Genomic DNA, 20375 nt, shown 5'->3' on the forward strand with positions numbered 1-20375 from the left:
GTGAGGATAGGCTGGTTGAGCAAAGGAGAGGGCAGAGGGTTAGTGGGGGACCTTCAGGGCCTTCAGTGTGGAGGATGGGGTCGGGGCAGGTGCTCAGGGGCAGAGTTTGGCCGAGGGGAGTTCTCAGGGTGGGATAGAGGTGAGAGTCAAGGAGGGGTAGCAAGAGAAGCACTGGGGAGGAGGTGGGAGGTGGGGTGGTGGGGAGGCGGGAACCAAGGATCAAAGAAGAGTGAGAGGGATGGGCAGAGGGACACTGGGGGAGGGGCTGGAAGGGGCCCTCTGCTGGGACAAGTTGGGGGCCTAGCAGGAGACCTGGGACCACCTGCGTAGGGCTATAGCTGGGGAACTATTACAGTGGTGGCCAAGAATGGGGCCTTTCCTGTTGGGCGCTTGACTCCCTAGTGCATGGGCTGCCCAGTGATGCCAGCCAAGACGTCTGACATGGGGGCAGGTGGCTGACCCACTTGTGACAGCATTGTGGACAATGTGGGCCCAGAGAGGCCATGAAGGGGAGGGTCCTCACTCTTGTGGGCTCCTCCCAACAACCTGCGGTCCTGCCTCTACCCAGGAGCAGAACATCCCTCAGAACCTGGTGGGGTGGGCTTGCAGAACCATCTGGTCCTCTCACGCATCAAACAAGGATGACTGAGAGACTGCCACAGCCAGGAGGAGTCCAAGGAGACATGGTGACCATGCCATGTGTTGTCCTGGATGGGGTCCTGGGACAAGAAGGAGACATTAAGGAAAAACTAAGAGAATCTGAATTCATTGTAGTGTCTTTATTTTGTTTCTAAGGTTTTTGCCATAGGTTGGGTGTACTTCCTGGAGAGAGAAGGAGAGAGGGAAAGTGAGACATCACCTCCCAGGGAGGTGGCCACACTGCAATCCCTCCTCATCCATTCACCTCTCTGAATTTTGGGCACACACACACAGTGACTTTCAAGCCACCAGATCTGGGACTTGGACCATGATGTAGGAGTGCAGTGCCTTAACCACCATGCCACCAACTGACCAACTGCAGTTTTTAGTGTAGTTACTAATAATGTATTACTCTTGGTTCAGGATTATAACAACTGCATCACACACTGTGACTTGTTAACAATGAGAGAGACTGGGTGTGCAGTTATGAGAACTATATATATATATATATATATGTATATATGTGTGTGTGTGTGTGTGTGTATGTATATCCACATATTTAATTTTTGCCATAGGATACATGTGCTTGCTGGAGAGAGAGACAGAGAGAGAGGAGGTGAGAAATCCTCCCGCAGCGGGGATGGCCATGCCCTAATCCCTTCTCCAATCTCTTGGAATTTTAGGCACGTATGCATAGTACATGGCCCAGTTTATCTTTTTAAATGAAAACAAAAACAAAAAGCACAGAACAATGTGGATGGGGCCAGCAGGTGGTGTGGTGGTTAAGACACTGGATTCCTACATGGCCAGCTCTATGGTTTAAGTCCCAGACCCATGTCTTGAAAAACACTCTGGGTGTGTGTGTGTGCAAAATCCAGAGAGGAGAATGGTGTAGAAGGGATTGTAGTGTGGCCACCCTCCCTGGGGGCGGGGGGATTTCTCACTTTCCCTCTCCCATCTCTCGCTAGCAGGTGCACATGCCCTATGGCAAAAACCTAAAAAACAAAACAAAACAAAAACATCACAATGAATTCAGATTTTCTTAGTTTTTCCCCAATGTCTCCTTTCCTGGCAGTGGTGGAGAACTGCCAACTCCCCACCAACCCCTCAGCCCCAGTTCTTCTTCCCCAGTTCCTGCTGTGGCCCTCGAATAGCAGCAAGCTTGCAGGGTCACATGTCAGCCCAGTGCAGCAGGACCTGGTCTCTGGTGAGGGACAGGCACCACCTACCCAGCATTTGGGATAGCCATGAAATTGGGGGTCCCTGAGGGAGGAACTCAGGTCCTGTGGCTTTTCCTCCAGATGCCAAGCTTTGACTTCTGGCTGTTGATAGATTATTCTGATAGAGGAGATGCAGAGCCAACCTCTTCCAGCCGTGGGCATGGGGTGGGGGTGCAGAGCACGGTGTTCCCCAGGCCCTGAGCAGGCCCACAACGTCAAGCCTTTGTGCTTCACTGAGCTGCAGGTTCTCGGAAGAGAGAAGCCTGGTTTCATCACCCTCACATTTCCGAAGCATGATCTCCCAAACGGGCATTTCCTGCAACACCATCTCAGGTGTAAGGCTTGCGAGTGAGCCACCAGGGGAAAGTGCTTTGCCAAAGTCTCCCTGGGGAAAACGGTGAGTCCGGTAGACCATGGGCATGTCCTGCAGTGCTTTTGGAGACTTCATGCAGCGATGCTAATTGAGGCCGTCCAAGCAGGGGATGGCTTGAGGTGTGCGCCTGACAAATCCGACCATGCCGCTTCATTCCCTAGGCCCCATGACGGTGCCTTGTTGAAGGGTGGGGGAAGCTGCTGGGGACGGTGCATCAGCACACTGGGTGGCGCAGGCGGCGGTAACGAGCCAGCCCGGGTCTCAGGGCTTTGACCACAGAGGGGGTGTCCTCTCTTCTCTTCCTGTCATAGCCGTTGTGTGCTTCTGGGGCACAGACTGACGTGACAGTGTCCCTCCAACCTGGAATGTGTCCGTCATGGCAGAGGAATGAATGACAGAGAGGGACTCTGAAAGGAAGTAATGCGGGCCAGCGAGGGGCACGGAGGGTAAGGCCGCTGCACCCCGCGGCCGGCTGTGTGGTTGGAGTGCCAGGCCCGGTGGCTTGCAAATCACAGTGGCCATGTGTGTGGGCAAGCCCAAATCCTGAGAAAGAGTGGGGGAGGGAGGATTGTGGTGTGGCCATCCTTCTATGGGGGATTTCTCACTTTCTGACTCTCCCTATCTGGCTCTCTCTCTCTCTCTGTTTCTCTCTTTCAGGCAAATGACACAAACTATAGCAAACTACCAAAAAATAAAGTAAATAAAAGAAAATAATGTTTATTGAGGAGTGGGCATCGCGATGTGGAATGTACTTGCCATAGTAAACTATATCCAATTCAGGGGAGGAAGACAAAGGTTTTTGTTTTGTTTTGAGAGGTTTTTGCTATAGGGTGCATGCACTCGCCAGAAAGACAGAGAGAGACAGAGAATCAAAAAGTGAGAAATCACCCCCCAGGGGGGATGGCCACGCCACAATACCTTCTCCTCCATTCTCCTCTCGGGATCTTGGGCACGCACACACACGTGCCCAGCATGAATCTAAGTCACTGGGTCCGGGACTCGAACCGTAGTCAACTACATGGGAGTCCAGCGACACAGCCATTACACCAACTGCAGGTCCTAGGAAGACAAAGGTTTTTAAAGAAAATCAGGACAGGTTACGTAAGTTGTTTTGGGAAGTTATCTTTGGCCCCAGGATCAATAGTAAGGATGGCGTTAGCACTAGGTTGGGAGGCAGTTTCCGGGCAGGCATCCTTGCAGCAGTATTTTTCCTGTGTGAGATTACAGTGGTCTCTGTGCAATGTTCTGGGTTCACTTTTTTTTTTTTTTCTTTTAAAAATTATTTTTATTTAACTTTATTTATTTAAAGAGACCAGAGCAGGAGGGAGGGAGGGAGGGGAGAGAAAGAGAAAGAGAGAGAGAGAGAGAAAACAAGTTGCCAGGTCCAGGACTCAAACCGTGGCTGGCCATGTGAGAGTCCAACACCCCTAACCACCATGCCACCTGCTGGCCCCCGCAATGTTCTGGTTTTTCTGTTGGTGATCATTATTATCAGCCATATATGCATTAGGTCTCCTTCTTCATGCCCTCCCTGGCTCTTTGTAGTCAGGGTTTGACATGAGTGATGCCATTTTGGTTCTGATAACTTTCACAGGAACATGGTGATTCATCCATGTTTCAAGAACCAGATTAAGACATAGGACTGACCTAACCAGGGTGGTGAAGAGTGGGATATTTTGGGATGCTTGTTGGGTAAATGAATAAATGAATGAGCAAACAGTCATTCTTCTCTTGAATATAAAGTGCTGTGGGAGTCAGAAAGAATGGTAGGACCAGCAGGTGGTGTGGTGGTTAAGGTGTTGGACTCCCCCAGGGCAGACTGCAGTTCGAGTCTCGTAGACCTGATGACTTGAAAATTACTCCAGGCACAGGTGCAAACATGCCTCAGATCCAGAGAGGAAAATGAAGGACAAGGGATTGGGGTGTGGGCATTTCCTTTAAGAAGTGATTTCTCACTTTCCCTCTCTATGTTTCTCTGGTGAGTGCATGAGCCCTATGGCAAAAAGAAAAGAAGGGATGGTGGCCCCTGTGTTGGCCCAGAGCGGTCCCTAACATGATCCAAGGCCCACTGGTCCATAGCTTCTCCCTTCCCCACACCCAGATTTGCCCCTCTTTGAGTCCTTAGTGAAGTGGGTGCTCTTATGTCCAGAAGGAAAGTGGTAACCTGTGCCTGGACATCTGGAGCCACCTGGTGGCCACAGCAGGACCTTCATGGACACTGGCAGCCCCACAGAGGACTGGCCTAATGCAGAGCTAAGTGTGACTTTGCTAAAGCAAGTAAAAAACACAAGACCATGTCCCAGCCAGGTCTGACAGACAAGAACAAGGTCAGGATGCCACCCACCGAAATGATCAAACATCCCCCTCTCCTGGCTAAAACGAGTGCCTGCTCACCGTCCCTGTCTCTGGTGCTGTGACGCACGGTCATAGGACTCCCTCTGGCCAGCAGCACCCAGTGCAGGGCTGCCCTGGGAGCCAGGGCCAGCTTCTCTGGGACACACTGTATTCATGATCTGCATATTTGTGTTAAAGTCTCTGAAAATCCTGCAATAACATGTCTACTTAATTACTGTTAACCTACCGTGTCCTATGTAAGCGAAGGACGTGCCCTTCAGGGTACATGTATAAACGCTATGTGCAAATGAGTTCTGGGGAACGCCAGTTTTATTATTTGGGTGTAGGTTATACATTGTTCGTAGTTCGATATTCCAAAGTTGCCAAGTAGAGACAGCAAAATCGTACTGGCCTCTGGCCTCTGACTACTGAGTTTGGAGATCATTTTTTTTTTTACAAAAATTGTTTATTTTTCTTCTTCTTTCTTTTTTAATTTTTTTTTATAGACCACAGATTAGTTTATTTTTAATATCCATCAAGCCATGAATTCATAGGGAATAGGTTCCAGTAGCTCAGGCTCCTTTCCATTGGTTCTCACAAAGTGTGCTTCTCTAGGTGGAGTGGGCTGGAACTTTAGTTGAACCCAGGTACCTATCTCTTTGGCTTCTTTTTTTCTGGTCATTTTCCTTCACATATTTTAGGAAGCTATCTCTGCTCTTAGAATGTTTAATATGCTCAATACGCACATTGATTCTCTTGGCAAGAATCTTGCCCTTAACTTGTTTGTTCACAACAATGCCAACAGCATGCTGGGTAACATTGTAGACTCTTCCAGTTTTGCCATGCTAACATTTGTGGGGCATTCCTTTTTGAACAGTACCCATTCCCTTAATGTCTACAATATCACCTTTCTTGTACATTCGCATATATGTCGCCAAAGGAACAACTCCATGTTTTCTAAAAGGCCTAGAGAACATATATCGGGTGCCTCTTATCTTTCCATCATTTTGGTGAATTACTGGAAGATGGCGGTTCTGGCCAAAAGGAAAAAGGCTCTTTTTCTTCTTTTTAAGAGAGATTTTTGGCATCCCTGTTCTCTCGCTCACTCTGGACGGCCTCCTCTGCCACTGTCACCGTGCTCTGTGGAGGAACCACTGTCACGAAGCCAGCCACTGCTGAGACCCAGGACATGGTCGACCACGTGAAGCACCAGCTTGAGGAGGAGGAAGACAGGAAGTTCCCAGTTTTAGAAGCTGCGTCGTTCAAGAGCCAGGTTGTTTCAGGGACCAGCTACTTCGTCGAGGTTCACGGTGGTGGGGAAAGGTTCGTACACTTGCGAGTCTTTCGGAGTCTTCCTCATGAGAACAAGCCCGTGGCCTTCCATGGCTACCAGGCCGACAAAGCCAAGCACGACGAGCTGACCTCCTTCTAAGCCTCACCACTGCCCACACGGCAGTGCTCACCATGACTCCTTCCCGGTCGTGAGTGCGGGTGTGGGAGTGAGATGGGCTTCCCCTCTGAGCTGTGCCACTTGGCCGGGCCAGCACGAAGCAGCCGCCCTGCACTTCTGCTCCTGAGTCTTATGTGTCAATCTCTCTTTTCTAATCGATGATCTTAACTTGATGACTTTAAAGAGGGCTATGTGTGATCTTAAAATACATGCTTTAGCTCTACAAATGTCAAAAAAAAAAAAGATTTTTGCCATAGGATATGTGTACTTGCTGGAGAGACAGAGGGACAGAAAGTGAGAAAACATCCCTTAGGGGGATGCCCGCTCCACAGTCCCTTCTCCTGTGTTCTCTTTGGATTTTGGAAACAAATGCAGACGCACCCGGCGTGAGTTTGAAGCCACTGGATCTGGGACTCGAACGGCAGTTGACTATGTTGGAGCCCAGCAATGTAACCACTACGCCATCTGTTGGTCCCCAGAATTATGTTTCTGTTCTCTGTTACTTTCTTTTTCCTTTTTAACCCTTCATTATTTTTTCTTTTGCTTATTGATTTGATAGTTCTCTTTATATATGAAGGATATTGATCCTAATATAATACTCATACATATGAATCACAAATGTTTCCTTTAGTTTTTTGTCCACTTTAATGTTTTGTGATTTTTAATATACAAACTCTGCATTATTAAGAACTATTAGTTTTTTCTTTTATAATTTCTGCTCTTTCTACCATATTATAAAAAATTGCTCTGCAGCCCTAAGATAGCATAGTCAGTCACCTTTATTTTATTTTAGTATTTTATTTCATCTTTTTTTTTTTTGGAGAGGTTTTTGCTATAGGGCACGTATGTTCGCCAGAAAGACAGAGAGAGACAGAAAGTGAGAAATCACCCCCCCGGGGGGGATGGTTGCGCCGCAATCCCTTCTCCTCCATTCTCCTCTCGGGATCTTGGGTACACATGCGCACGCACCCAGCGTGAGTTTAAGCTAAACTCACAGGTTAAAGATTCGAACCGTGGTCGACTACATGGGAGTCTAGCGACATAGCCATTACGCTAACTGCTGGTCCCCTTTATTTCATCTTTTGATCATTTCATCTATTTCTTTATCTAGAATTGGTATCAGATGGTAGAGTTGAGCTACAATACATGAAATCCTCAGTTCTTTAGGTCTAGATCTCTACGATTAGATATCTTCTCTGAGACACAAAATGAAAAACCACAAACATGAGCAAAGTAGGAAAAAAGAAGTTTTAATAGGAAAGTGAAGATTTTTAATAGAAAATAAACATACTCCCATGCCAGGAAATCATGCAGGTGAGCAGCTACCAGAAAAGGACAATTACACTGAGCATGGGGTTAGATGATACTTTTAAAAATTTTATTTAATTTTATTTATTTTGCATTTATTCACTGAACATCATCATAGCATACAAAATGCAATTTCCCACCCAGAATACACTGTACCGTGGCTTAGTCATACATGTTATCATCAACAAATAATTTTCCATTTCCTTTTTCTTTTTGTTGTAATTTTAATTTTTATTTACTTTTATTGTGAGAGTTGCTAATGGATATCTAGCAGGGAAAGGTCAGTCATAGTATCTGGCTTCACTGTTTGACCTAGTGGGCTTTTTTTGTGCATTTCTCTCTCAGGTAAGAAATTGAGGCATCAGATCACCTAATCACGCATGCCCAGTGGAGACTTGTAAGGTATGAGTTTATTCTCCCAGTGGCAATCAGAATGTTGCCATTCCAGGGGTGAATTTCCATGTGTATATTTGGGATGGCAGGAGGGAAGATAACAACCTTCCCAGCACCAGGAACTGGGTGGGAGGAAGGAGTCTTTGTAAAGGGTTGTAACTTCTGATGAGTTGTGATCGATGAGGTAGATGGCCTTCTGCTACTTCCCCAGGGCAGCTCACACCTGGCTAATGATCTATTACACAATACTTTTTAGTGTTTGGCATGATTTTTGCAGATGGTAAGTCCATCGTCTCAGGACCACATACTGACACTCCATCCATTTCCCCCCTGCATTCAGAATGGTGCATTTCCACCTAGACCCTCGCTGGGCTGCAGCCCTCACTCAGCTGTCCATCACTGTGCTGGATCTCCTGCAGGTCCCTGCTGTGGGGTGAGAGTCTTCAAATGTCTTTTCTCTCGCTCATTCATTTTCCAAGAGAACATTAGAATCAAGTTCTAATTTGATTAGAATTACATTCGATTTCTACATTAATAAAGGAAAAACTGTTTAAGAAGTTCAAACAGGGGACCAGCGGGTGGCATGGTGGTTAAGGTGCTATATTGGAGGGCATAAAAGCAGTGAAAACAATTAGCGATGATGAAGACAGTGAGGGATGGGGTGGGAGAAGAGAAGAGTGTGGAGAAGGATAGCAAGAGAACAAATAGAGAGGCATGTCATTAGTGGGACACAGAAACGGTTATTACCTGTTGATGATGACATGTATTGTATTCTCAACTGGACTGGTCTGAGGAGTATTTCATGCTGGGTAAAGTCTTTTTACAAGCAAAATGATAAATAGTGATTGAATGTTTAAAATAATAATAATAATAATAATCTGGAAAAAAACAATAATGAAAAGCTATTGGATAATGATAATGGGGATTTTAATGTCTTTGCATTGACTGATATGCAGGGTATTCATCCTGGAAAAAGAAATGTAATTCACTGTAAAGTTATATGTGATCCAATGTAATATAAAGAAGATTATGATAAAAAAAAAATAAATAAATAAGTAAATAAATAAACTTTAAAAAAAAAAAAAAAGTGCTGGACTTCCACATAGCTGACCATGGTTCAAATCCTGGATCCAGTGGCTTGAAATTCATGTCAGGGTTGTGTGTGTGTGTGTGTGTGTGTGTGTGTGTGCCCAAAATCCCATGAGGATAATGGAGGAGAAGGGATTATGGTGTGGCCATACCCCCTGGGAGATGATTTCTCACTTTCCCTCTCTCTGTCTCTCTCTGTCTCCCTGGTGAGCACATGCGTTCTATGGCTAAAACCTTAAAAAAAAAGAAAAAAAAGAAAAAGAAGGAAAGATAGAAGAAAGAAAGGAAGAAGAAAGAAAGAAAGAGGAAAGAAAGAAAGAAAGAAAGAAAGAAAGAAAGAAAGAAAGAAAGAAAGAAAGAAAGAAAGAAAGAAGAAAGAAAGAAAGAAAAAGAAAGAAAGAAAGAAAGAAAGAAAGAAAGAAAGAAAGAAAGAAAGAAAGAAAGAAAGAAAGAAAGAAAAGAAGGAAGGAAGGAACAGGAAGTTAAGCCAACCACATGGTATATCTTACCATTTTGTCTTCTTTTTTAAAAAATGTAAGTACTGCAAATTTTTTGTAATCTTTATTTCTAATTATTTGCTGTTTTGATTGACATTGTGACTACTTTTTCTATTATATTTGATTTCCCATTTTAACATAAAAAACAAATGGGTGTTGGAGCCAGCATGTGGTGTGGTGGTTAAGGCGCTGGACTCCTACATGGCCAACCATGGTTCAAGTTCCAGACCTGATGGCTTGCTTTCTCACTTTCTCTCTCTCTCTCTCTCTCTGTTTTACTCTGGTCAAATTAAAGCAATTATAATAATAAATTAAGTAAAGAATTATTTTTAAAAAGTGGGGACCAGCAGATAGCATAATGGTTACATTGTTGAACTCCCACGATGTTGACGGCAGGTTGAGTACCGGACCTGGAGGTTTGGAACTCACACCAGGCGCATGTGTGCCCAGGATCTCAGGAGCAAAATGGAGGAGAGGGGATTGTAGCATGGATGTCCCCCCTTGGGGAGTGATTTCTAGCTTCTGTCTCTCTGTCTCTTTAGCAAGAGCACATGCCCTCTAGCAAAAAATCTCTCTTATTAAAAAAATAAATGTGTGGGACTAGTAGTTAGCATAATGGTTATGTCGCTGGACTCCCATGTAGTCGACCGTGGTTCCAGTCCCGGACCCGGCGGCTTAAGCTCACGTCGTGTACGTGTGCGTGCGTGCCCAGGATCCCAAGAGGAGAATAGAGGAGAAGGGATTGCAGTGTGGCCATCCCCCCTGGGGGGGTGGTGTTTTCTCGCTCTCTATCTCTCTGTCTCTCTCTGTCTTTCTGGCGAGTGCACGCGCCCTATAGCAAAAACCTCTCCAAAAAAAGAAAAAAAAATGTGTGCAAGGTCAGTTGGTGTAGTGGTTAAGGTGCTGGACTCATTCTGGCTGATTGCAGTTCGAGTCCCAAACCCAGCAGCTTGAAAATTACACTGGGTTCTTGTGTATATGTACCCAAAATCCTGAGAGGAGAATGGAGGGGAAGGTCTTGTGGCATGGTCTTACCCCCTGGGAGGTGATTTCTCACTTTCCTTCTCTGTCTCTCTCTGGTGAGTGCACATACCCCATAGTAAAACCTAAAAAAGAAAGAAAGAAAAAAAAAGAATATATGCTCAAGTCACATATAAATGCGTGGATTAAACAATCTTGTTACAGAAACCATGCAGGTCTGGGTACACTCCTGCCACTCTCATGCCCTCTGTGGAGAAGTGTGCTTTATTTTATTTTATTTTATTTCAGAGAGGTTTTTGCTACAGGGTGCACACGCTTGCCAGAAAGACAGACAGAAATTGAGAAATCACCCCCCAGGGGTATGGCCACACCGCAATCCCTTCTCCATTCTTCTTTCAGGATCTTGGGCACGCACGCACACACACCCAGCGTGAGTTTAAGCCACCGGGTCCAGGACTTGAACCGCGGTCGGCTACAGGGGAGTTCAGTGACATAGCCATTACGCTAATTGCTGGTCCCTGGAGAAGTGTACTTGGTTTCAACCTGCCACCGTTGAGGGACACTTTGGTGGTTTCCGTCCTTTGTTCTCGCACATAACCTTGGGGACTTCCAGCCCTGAAGTTGAAATGCAGCATCACATCCTCCTCTGTTCTCTCTGTACCTCTTCAGGACAGTGACAGGTGGGCATGTACCAGCCCTACTGGGCACGGTGGAGGGACATCCCTAGAGGACCCTTCCTCAGTGCTGCTTCCACAACCTGCTCAGGCTCAGGATCACCCCCCAGAAACCCAGCAGGGCTGTGAATGTCTGGGGTCCACCTGGGGGCTCAGGGCCACGTGCGGCAGGTTGATAACAATGAAATGGGGGTGTCTGCAGAGGTTCTTTCACCTAGACTCTCCCTACACTTTCTGCACATGCAGCTGTCCAGTGCCCTGCCACTGTCCTGTCACTCAAGGTGCTTTTCCCCTGCACTTCTGGGCTTGCTCCATTGTCCCTGGCCATGCACCAAGATGGGAGAGTGCTGCCCATCCTCTGGTCTGTTCAACAAGCATGTCTGGACCTACTCCTAGTCAGGACCTGGGCCAAGACTGAGACAAAGTATGTACAGTCTCTGGACAAATGGACCTGCTGGAAGGACTGAGCCTATGGCCAAATGGGCAAAGGGCCAGATTCTTCAGGGCCTGGGTTAGGGCAGGAGACTCCCACTCAGACGTAAGGGTGAGGCCAAAGGGGCAAGTTTACTGGGCAGAGTGAGAATTTCCCCTTGAGGGGAACATCGAAAGGACAGACCCCTGGGCTAAGGCATGGGGATGGGGTTTAGGGGTCAAGCTGAGCCAGGGTTGGAGGAAGGGCAGGTGCTGAATCAGACAGACAGGGGACCAAGGACACTGTCTCTCATTCTGGTGCCCAGGCTGCCCAATAGGCAGCTGATGTAGAAGGCTTCAGGGGCTCTTCTGAGCACTATCTATTGAAAGAATTCTATACCGTAACCAGGCGGAATATATCCCAGAGATGCAAGGCTGGTTTAATATTTGAAAATCAATCTACACAATTTATCAAATTTATAGACTAAAGAAGAAAAATCACAAGTTCATTCCTGTTGATGCAGAAAAAGCATTTGACAATTCAACATCTCTTTTTTTAAAAAAAGAATTATTTCATTTAAATTTATTTATTTATTTTTATTTGACCAGAGAGAGACGAGGTGAGATGGGGGTGTGTGTGTGTGGCAGGTTGGGGTGGAGTAAGAAAGCAAGTCACCAGGTCCAGGACTTGAACTGCGGTCAGTCATGTGGGAGTTCAGTGCCCTTAACCACCACGCCATCTGCTGGCTCCAATAATTCAACACGTCTTGATTATAAAACAAACAAACAACACAAACAAACAAACAAACAAATAAAACAGGGCCAGCAGGTGGTATGCATAGTAGTTAAAGGCGCTGGATTCCCACATGGCTGACTGTGGTTTGAGTCCTGGACCCCGTGGCTTGCTTTCTCACTTTCCCTTTCTCTCTCTCTCTGTGTCTCTGTCTGGTCAAACTGAAAAATAATAATAGCAAGTGGAATGAAATAAATATAAATAATTCTTTAAAAAAAAAACTCTTTTAGAGATATAAGAATAGGGGAAGATTTCCTCAACTTGATATAAAGAACATTTACAAAAATAGAACAATGAACAACATTGTATTTAATGTGAAAGGCTGGATGTTTTTCCCTTAAGATCAGAAATGAGCCAAAGAGGTCTATATTCATGCCTCTGTTTTTTCGTACTTCTGGAAATTCTAGCTGTTCCATAAGGAAAGTCAAGCGGATCAGACAGCAAAAGGTCAGACCATCCCTATGTACAGATGACATGACTGCCTATGTAGAAGGACCTCAGATTCTTAAAAATAAACAAGAAAACTCTCTCTCTCACACACACACACAACAGGGCCATCCAGATGGTGTGGTGGTTAAAGTGGCTGGATCCCATATGGCCAACTGTGTGGTTTTAGTCCTGGACCTGGTAGCTTGAAAAACACTCCAGGTACATGTACATGTATGCTCAAAATCCCAAAAGAGGAGAGTGGAGGAAAAGGGATTGTGGTGTGGCCATCCTTTCTGGGGGTGCTTTTTCACTTTTTCTCTCTCTCCCTCTCTGTTTCTCCCTGGTGAGGGCACATGCCCTATGGCAAATGAAAAAAAAAAAAAAGGAAGGAGAAGAAGAAAGAAAGAAAAGACAAAAATAAGGCATCCTCTAAAACAAAAATCACTCCAAGAACTAATAAATAAGTTCATCAAGGTTATAGGATATAAGATGAACATGCAAAAATCAGCTGTGTTTCTCTATATACCAACAGTGATCACCAAAATTAAAGCCATAAAACTATTTACATCTGCTCAACACAAAACATGTACAGGACTTATATGTTAAAATTCTTTTTTTTAAATAAAAATTTGCCAGAAGCCATGTGTGCTTGCTGGAGAGAGAAAGAGAGACAGAGAAAGTGAGACAGCACCCCTCCATGGGGGTGGTCACACCACAAGTCCCCCATTTCTCCTGCCTTTCAGGATTTGGGGCATGCATGAATGCATACTCAGTAAGTTTTTCAAGTTGCTGGGTCTAGGACTCAAAACTACGTGGCGGTTATGTAAGATCCACCACCATGCCACCTGCTGGCCTATGTGCTGAAATTCTATAAGACATAGATGAAAGAAATCAATAAAGATCTAAAAGAAGAGGCATGCCATGTTCATAGATCAGGAAACTCAAGATATTATGGATAGTAAATTTCCCAAAATTGCTGTACAGGTTTAATGTAATTCCCATCACAATTCCCGCTGGACTTAGTAGATAGAAACAAAATTATTCTAAAATTTATATGGAAAGTAAAAGGAACTAGAATAGATAAAAATAATTTGAAAAAAAAATGGGAGGAATCAGTTCGCTGGGTCTGAAGACTTACACAGTTACAGTGATCGAGACTATGGCACGGACAGATGGAGAGAAGCAGAGAAATGGGGCGGAATAGAAAACCCAGAGATAGACCCAAACAGCTGCAACTGATTTTTCACTTTATCATTTTTATTGCGGTAAAGTACACACGGCATACAACTTACCATTTTAACCATTCGAAAGTTTAAAATTCAGTGGCACCTGCTATATCATAACGTTGTGCAAGCATCACCACTATCTAGTTCCAGAACTTTTCATCCAACCTCAATGGAAACCCCCCACTCATTAAACAGTCACTCCTTGCTTCTTGCCTAGTCCCAAGCCCTGGAAATCACCAGTCTGCTTTGTGTTTCTACACATTTGCTCATCCTCGGTATTTCATATTATTGGACTCATATGAGACCCTTTAAGGATGGCTTATTCCATTTACATCCGGTGTATTTCATTTAGCATAATATTTATAAAATTCATGTACATTCTAGCATGTTTCAGTACGTCATTCCTTTTGTGACTGAATAATATTCCATTATATAGATATACATTTTTTCTACCCATTCTTTTGTTGACGAACATTTGGGTTATTTTCACCTTTTGGCCATCATGACTAATGCTGAAATAAACATTCATGTACAGGCTTTTGCTTTTAAGTTTTGGGTGTATATGCCCAGAAGTGAAATTGCTGGATTACTATTTATTTATTTGAGGAACCGCCAAACCTTTTTCCACAGTGGCTGCACCCTTTTACATTCCCACTAGCAGCATCAGAGGATGCTAATTTCTCCACTTAGTTTCTGATTTTGGTAATAGCTTTCCTAGTGGGTGTAAAGTGGTATCTCCTTTATTCTAATGTGCATTTCCCCAATGATTAATGATGCTGAACATCTTTACTGGCCATTCATGTATCTTCTTTGGAGAAATATCTATTTAAGCCCATTGCTCACTTTTTAATTGGATTATCTATCTTTTTGTTGTTGGACTATAACCATTCTCTATATATTAGGTACTCGACCTTTATCAGATATAAAATGTGTATTTGCTCCCATCCTGTGGGTTGTCTTTTCATTCTTCTGACAAAGTTTTTGTTTGTTTGTCTTAAGTTTGCTATAGGCCATGTGTGCTTTCCAGAGAGAGACAGAGAGAGAGAAAGTGAGGAATGACCACCCAAGGGTTGACCATATCACAATCCCTTCTCCTTTCAGAATTTTAGGCATGCATGCACATGCGTCCAGGATGTATTTTTCAAGCTGCCAGGTTTGGGACTTAAGCCGTGTAGTTGGCCATGTGGGATCCAGCTATGTTAATCTCCTGGCCCCAACAGGCTCTTTAATGCACACATTTTTTCAATTTGTGCAAGTCCAGTTTATTTATTTGTGCTTTCATTGTTTATGCTTTTGGTGTTATAACTAAAACAAAACAAAGCAAAACCACTAAAAACACTAATTTCAAAGGAGAAAAGCTGGTGGTATAACCTGTAGCTGAGAGCAGCCCCTCCCCCCCAGTCACCCTTTGGTTCTGCAGGAACTGTGGCCATTCAGAATATCCTGATGGGGACCAGCAGTTAGCGTAATGGCTATGTTGCTGGACTCCCATGTAGTTGACCGCGTGTAGTCGCATCCCAGACCCGGTGGCTTAAAACTCATGCCGGGCGCATGTGCGTGCGTGCCCAAGATCCCGAGAGGAGAACGGAGGAGAAGGGATTGCAGCGTGGCCATCCCCCCTGGGGGGTGATTTCTCGCTTTCTCTGTCTCTCTCTGTCTGCCTGGCAAGCGCACACGCCCTATAGCAAAAACCTTTCCAAAAAAAAAAAAAGAAAGAAAGAAAGAAAGAATATCCTGATGTAGGAGGGAGGGGAGGACCAGTTGAGCCGTGGAACATATCAGAGAAGCAGACACTCAGTTGTAGATGCTGTCTCCGTCTATTGTTGCTGTTATAACAAGCTACACAAGACTAGGCAATTTATTGACACTGGAAATCCATTTCTGGCTTCTTTCCAACTTAGGCCAGGCAGCTCCTGCAAACAAGGGTGGCAAAGAGAAGGGCTGTTCCGCCATCGATGAGGTGAAGACCTGAGAATACACCATCAACAGTCACGAGCGTATCCACATGTGGGCTTCAAGAAACAAGCCCCTCGGGCACTCAAAGAGATCTGGAATTGTGCCATGAAAGAGAAGCAATCTCCAGGTGTGTGTATTCATACCAGGCTCGACAAAGCTATCTGGGCCAAAGGAATAAGGAACGTCACATACTGTATCCGTGTCCAGAAAATGTACTGAGGGTGAAGATTCGCCCAACAAGCTCTGTACTCTGGTGACCTAGGTACCTGTTACCACTTTCAAAGAGCTACAGTCAATGTGGATGCGAACTAACTGCTTATTTTCAAATATGTTATAAAGCTGCAAAGAAAAAAAAGGAAAGAAAAGAAAGACAGAAATACGTTTCTTAGAGTGCTGAAGGCCGGGAAGTCCAAGATTGAGTTGCCAGCAGATTTGGTGTGTGGTGAGGGCCTGCCTGTTCATTGCAGATGGCCTCCCATGGCAGAAGGGGCCAACAGGCACTGTTTCAGTCAACTGAAATACCTGAAACTGGATCGTTTATAGAGCACAGAGGTTTACTTCATGGTTCTGGAGGTCCAGGGTCAAGGGGCTGCATCTGGTGAGATGAGACCCAGGTGAGCGTCTTCCTGCTGGTGAGGGCTCTCAGCACAGAGCATCGCTGGTGAGACAGAGTAAGAACAAGAGTGTCTGCGTGTCCTCACAAACCCATGAATCTCCCATCTCCCATCGTGGGGCCCCTACAGTTCCTAATCTCCTTCCAAAGGCTCCACCATTTCTTTTTTTAAAGAATTATTTACAGTCAGATTGTTTTCATCCTCTTAATCTCATTGCAAGCAAACCTCAATGTGTGAATGTTGAGAGGGAGGGGCACATTCAAACTACAGCAGGCTCTAATCCCATTCAGGGACTTAATCACCTCTCAAAGGAACCACCTCTTAACACCATCACCCTGGGGGTTAGGATTTCAGCATATGGATTTAGGGAGGCTACAAACATCCAGCCCATAGTAGATGGCCTCCGGTGGATTGCAGTGCCCCCTGCAGCCAGAGCATGGGGCTCTGCTCTCCTGAGCCTCTTTGAAGCAAGGCTGACCAGCTGGCTGCTGGTCCGTCTGTGTGGCAGATGCCCAAACCTGTAAAAACAAACTAATCTGCCAACATGGCCCCTACTTGTCTATGTCCTTATTTTTGCCAGAGGACACATGCACTTATCACAGAGAGAGAGAGAGAAAGCACCCTCAACGGGGCATGGTCACTCAATAATCTCTTCTCCCCCACTTCTCCCTCCTGTTGGGACTTTGGGCACATATATGTCTGGCATGTTTTCTCAAGCCACTGGGCCGAGGATTGAAACCATAGACAGCCCTGTGAGATCTGACTCCCTTAACCTCTATCTTATGGACTGGCCCTATTTGTTTGTGTATCCCACAAAGTCAGGGAGAGAGACAGCACTCCCAACAGGGTCTTGATGCCATGATTCACCCCAGACCTCAGCCAGCCTAGATCATGGGCACATGTGTGCCTACTGTACTAGGGAATTTTCTAGATGTGAACAAGTCACCCTTCCATGTGGATCAGCCTCGCAGAGCATCGTGCCCCTGCTGCAGCACCGCCTGCCTCTGTTGAGAAGATAGGTTTTGTCTGGGAGCTCGGGCTGCCATGTGTGCTCATGAGGGGGAGCTGTGGCCAAAGAAGGTTGACTGTGGTGGTGTCTAAAGAGGGCTCAGTACCCACCAGCTGTGGGATTCAGCAGGGAGACAAGACCTGGGAAACTGAGGCCTGATCAATGGGGCAGTTCTGAGGCAAGACAAGCAGGAAGGGAGCAGTCGGAGGGGCCCTGCCGCATAAACTTGACCAAGCAGGGAAGCTCTGTGCTCGCTGGTGCTGAGAGCCCTCCTGACTGGGAGGCCCATTTGGAATGCCCATCCTACCCTCCACAAGGAGAAGCAAAGTCCTTTCTTTACAATGGGGAACAGGCCCAGTGAGGGCTGCCCAACTGATGGGGAGCCAGGAGGGTAGCACCTGGGACTGTGCCATCAGGAGGTACACAGCCTTCCTGGGAACCAAGTCACCTTGGAAAGGCTAAGGAGGCAGGGCCCAAGGCCTCTCCTGCCCACTCCATGGGCTGAGCTGAGGCCAATTGGGTGCTGCCAGTCTCCTGAGGGCATCCTGATTCAAGGTGCCTGACCTCTGGGAGCCTGGCCCTTCTGGGCCCACATAGACTACAGCCTCCATCTGGGCAAGACATGCAGGCCAAGCCCCAGCCCACCCCCAGCCCTTGCTGTGGGACCTCCCTCCACCCTGACTTCTGGAAATGCCACACAGATAACATGTCCCCCTTTGTAGGCTGGTTACACCTGATATAACCTAGGCGCCCCAAGGGGCAACCTGCACACGCGATCACACACCTGGAGTCCTTCTGTCTGTTAAGGGCCATACCTTATCTCTGGCCTCAACTCTGGTCAAGTTCCTTAACCTCCCTGTGCCTCAGTCTCTGTATCTGTAGAATGGGGACAGTAATAATGCTGACCTAATAGGGTCACCACTGAACACTGAGTGAGTGGGGACACAGAGATGGGCCTGGTACGTGGTAGGTTAGACCTGCCTGACGGTGCAGTACCCATGCTGGAGGAAGGGTTGTGCTCTCTCCCTCCAGGAGAGAACACTCAGGCTTGGAGGTGGAGCCTGCTGGTCCCAGAACTACCGTGCCTGGCTTCTCTCAGAGGAGTTGAGGGTCAACCCCAGGAAGGCATCAGCCAGCTGAAGGTCCCTCTGTGTGCCTGGGTCACCAGGGCCCCCTCCAGCCAGTCCCAGCAGTTGCAGGTCACTTGCCAGCAAGGGGCTGTGATGGAAACCCCCGATGGCGTGGTGGAAAGTCCGGAGATCTACAGAAGCGTCTGTTAACCTCCACCAGCAGCAGCCAGGCCTTGGGCTGATGGCACAGGTATACCTGCAAAGATTTCAGGGCTTTTGGAAAGTGAGGGGCAGACTTTGATCTTGCTTTGCAGTTTTTATTTCCCTTTAGCAGCTGCCTTGCCCCAGGGTGGCGGGGGTGGGGTGGTGTTGTAAATCCACCAGGTAGCAGGGAGAGACTCACTCAGGAGGACAGAGGGAAGCTGAGCTGTAGGGAGCAGCGGTCACTGCTTACCTAAAGCTACCTGTGCCAATGTCCCAGCATGTCTGGTGCCCCAGGAGCCTCCCTGCATGAATTTTGAAGCCTGCTGCCCTAGGGAATGCCAATTAATGTGACATTAGCGAGCTTTGCTTTCATGAGCCCCCAGCGCCCACACAATAAGAAAGATTCCACAGAGCGGCCAGGACTCACTTCCGGTGCTGGGTTTATGAGTGGTTTTGGCTTGTGCTCTCTTTAATATTTTACAGTAATACTTACCTATCGGGAGACCAGGAAAGGTCAGTGGGCAGCTACCCAGAACTGGGTGGAAAGGGCATACCTCTCAGAGTGGGCAGCCTTGTCTCTGCATCATTGAGGGGCCAGAGAAGGGAGAGGAGCTTCCCTCTCATGCTGTATGGCCTCAGTCCAATGTTGCCTGCATCCACTCTGCAGCCCCAACTCACCAGTGCCAGGTTATGCCAACCCAGGCCTGACCAGAACACTTCTGCTGAAAGTCCTCCTGCAGCCTTCAGACAGTGTCCACATCCCTGTTTTGACTGCACGATAGGCCTTCCCACCGTGGCCTATCCCACCTCCCAGCCCATGCCCTGTTAGCCACTATGGCCTTGGTGTTCTTGGAGCTCAAGCTTGGCTGGAGACATGGTTTCCACCTGAGTTTGGAATCTCTGTTCCTCTCCCCACCATGCTGCCTCCAAGAAGCCTCACTGGATTGCCATGGGAGCTCCTGTCCTCCAAGCTATGCCATCCGTCAGTTGCTGTTGCAGATCCTAGGATGTTGCTTGGGATGGCCCTGTCTGGACTGAGCAGGACAAGGACAGGAGCTCATGTGGCCCACACCAGGAACGTCGGCCATGAGTCGGTCGCCTTCCTGCAGCCATATTCCCTCCTGTACCTGCAGGACATACAGCTGCTTGGAGCAAGTCCTGGTGGCATGAGAGGACAGAGGCTCAGAGAAGGAAAGAGCTCACCAGCTGTCACACAGCCAGGCAGGGGGCAAAGCTCAAAGCCTGTCCTGTACCTACAATCATGCCCTGCTCTTCCCCAGACTGGGATCCCTCCATTTCATTACTCCTGCAGTCCCAGGCTCAGATCCTTATGCGGGCTCCCCACCAAGTGTGGACCCCAGTGAGCCTCCCGGGATCCAGCCCCCATGAAGTGTCTTGTCCTGGCCACTCAGAAAAGCCAGTACCTCTGGACGGCCCCTGCCCAGCTCAGAGACCTGAGCCTGCAGTGCTGTGGCTCAGGACGCCGGCCAGGCTGTGCCTATTTGCACAGAAAGTGAGAGGACTCAGAGAAGGCCTCCTATCCCACCCTCAGGGTAGCAGCCCGGTCCATAGCTCCAAGTACAGAGTAAAACTCCGGTGCCTGCGTGGAGACGTTCTGTCCTGGTTACGATCTTGATCTTGCTCTTCTGCCTGTCCTGGGGGCACTCCCGCCCTGATTGGCTCCCGCCAGCGCCGGTGCTCTTTC

At 47.0% G+C, this 20375-nt stretch overlaps 1 protein-coding gene and 1 pseudogene across 1 annotated transcript in view; one reads left to right on the forward strand and one right to left on the reverse strand.

Annotated features, from left to right (window-relative positions):
- The window catches only part of DNMT3L (DNA methyltransferase 3 like), a 20574-nt gene extending 18267 nt beyond the window's left edge, over positions 1–2307 (reverse strand). Inside the window, exon 1 of the mRNA XM_027768663.1 lies at positions 2142–2307. Within this exon, the coding sequence (XP_027624464.1) occupies positions 2142–2307 (166 nt within the window). The remainder of the gene's footprint in view (positions 1–2141) is intronic.
- A 3367-nt stretch (positions 2308–5674) lies between these two features.
- Positions 5675–5998, forward strand: LOC102500048 (cystatin-B pseudogene; annotated as a pseudogene).
- Positions 5999–20375: the final 14377 nt, after the last annotated feature.

This window comes from Tupaia chinensis, unplaced genomic scaffold, assembly GCF_000334495.1.
Source record: "Tupaia chinensis unplaced genomic scaffold, TupChi_1.0 Scaffold147038_1, whole genome shotgun sequence".
In the NCBI taxonomy this organism is placed as follows: domain Eukaryota; kingdom Metazoa; phylum Chordata; class Mammalia; order Scandentia; family Tupaiidae; genus Tupaia; species Tupaia belangeri.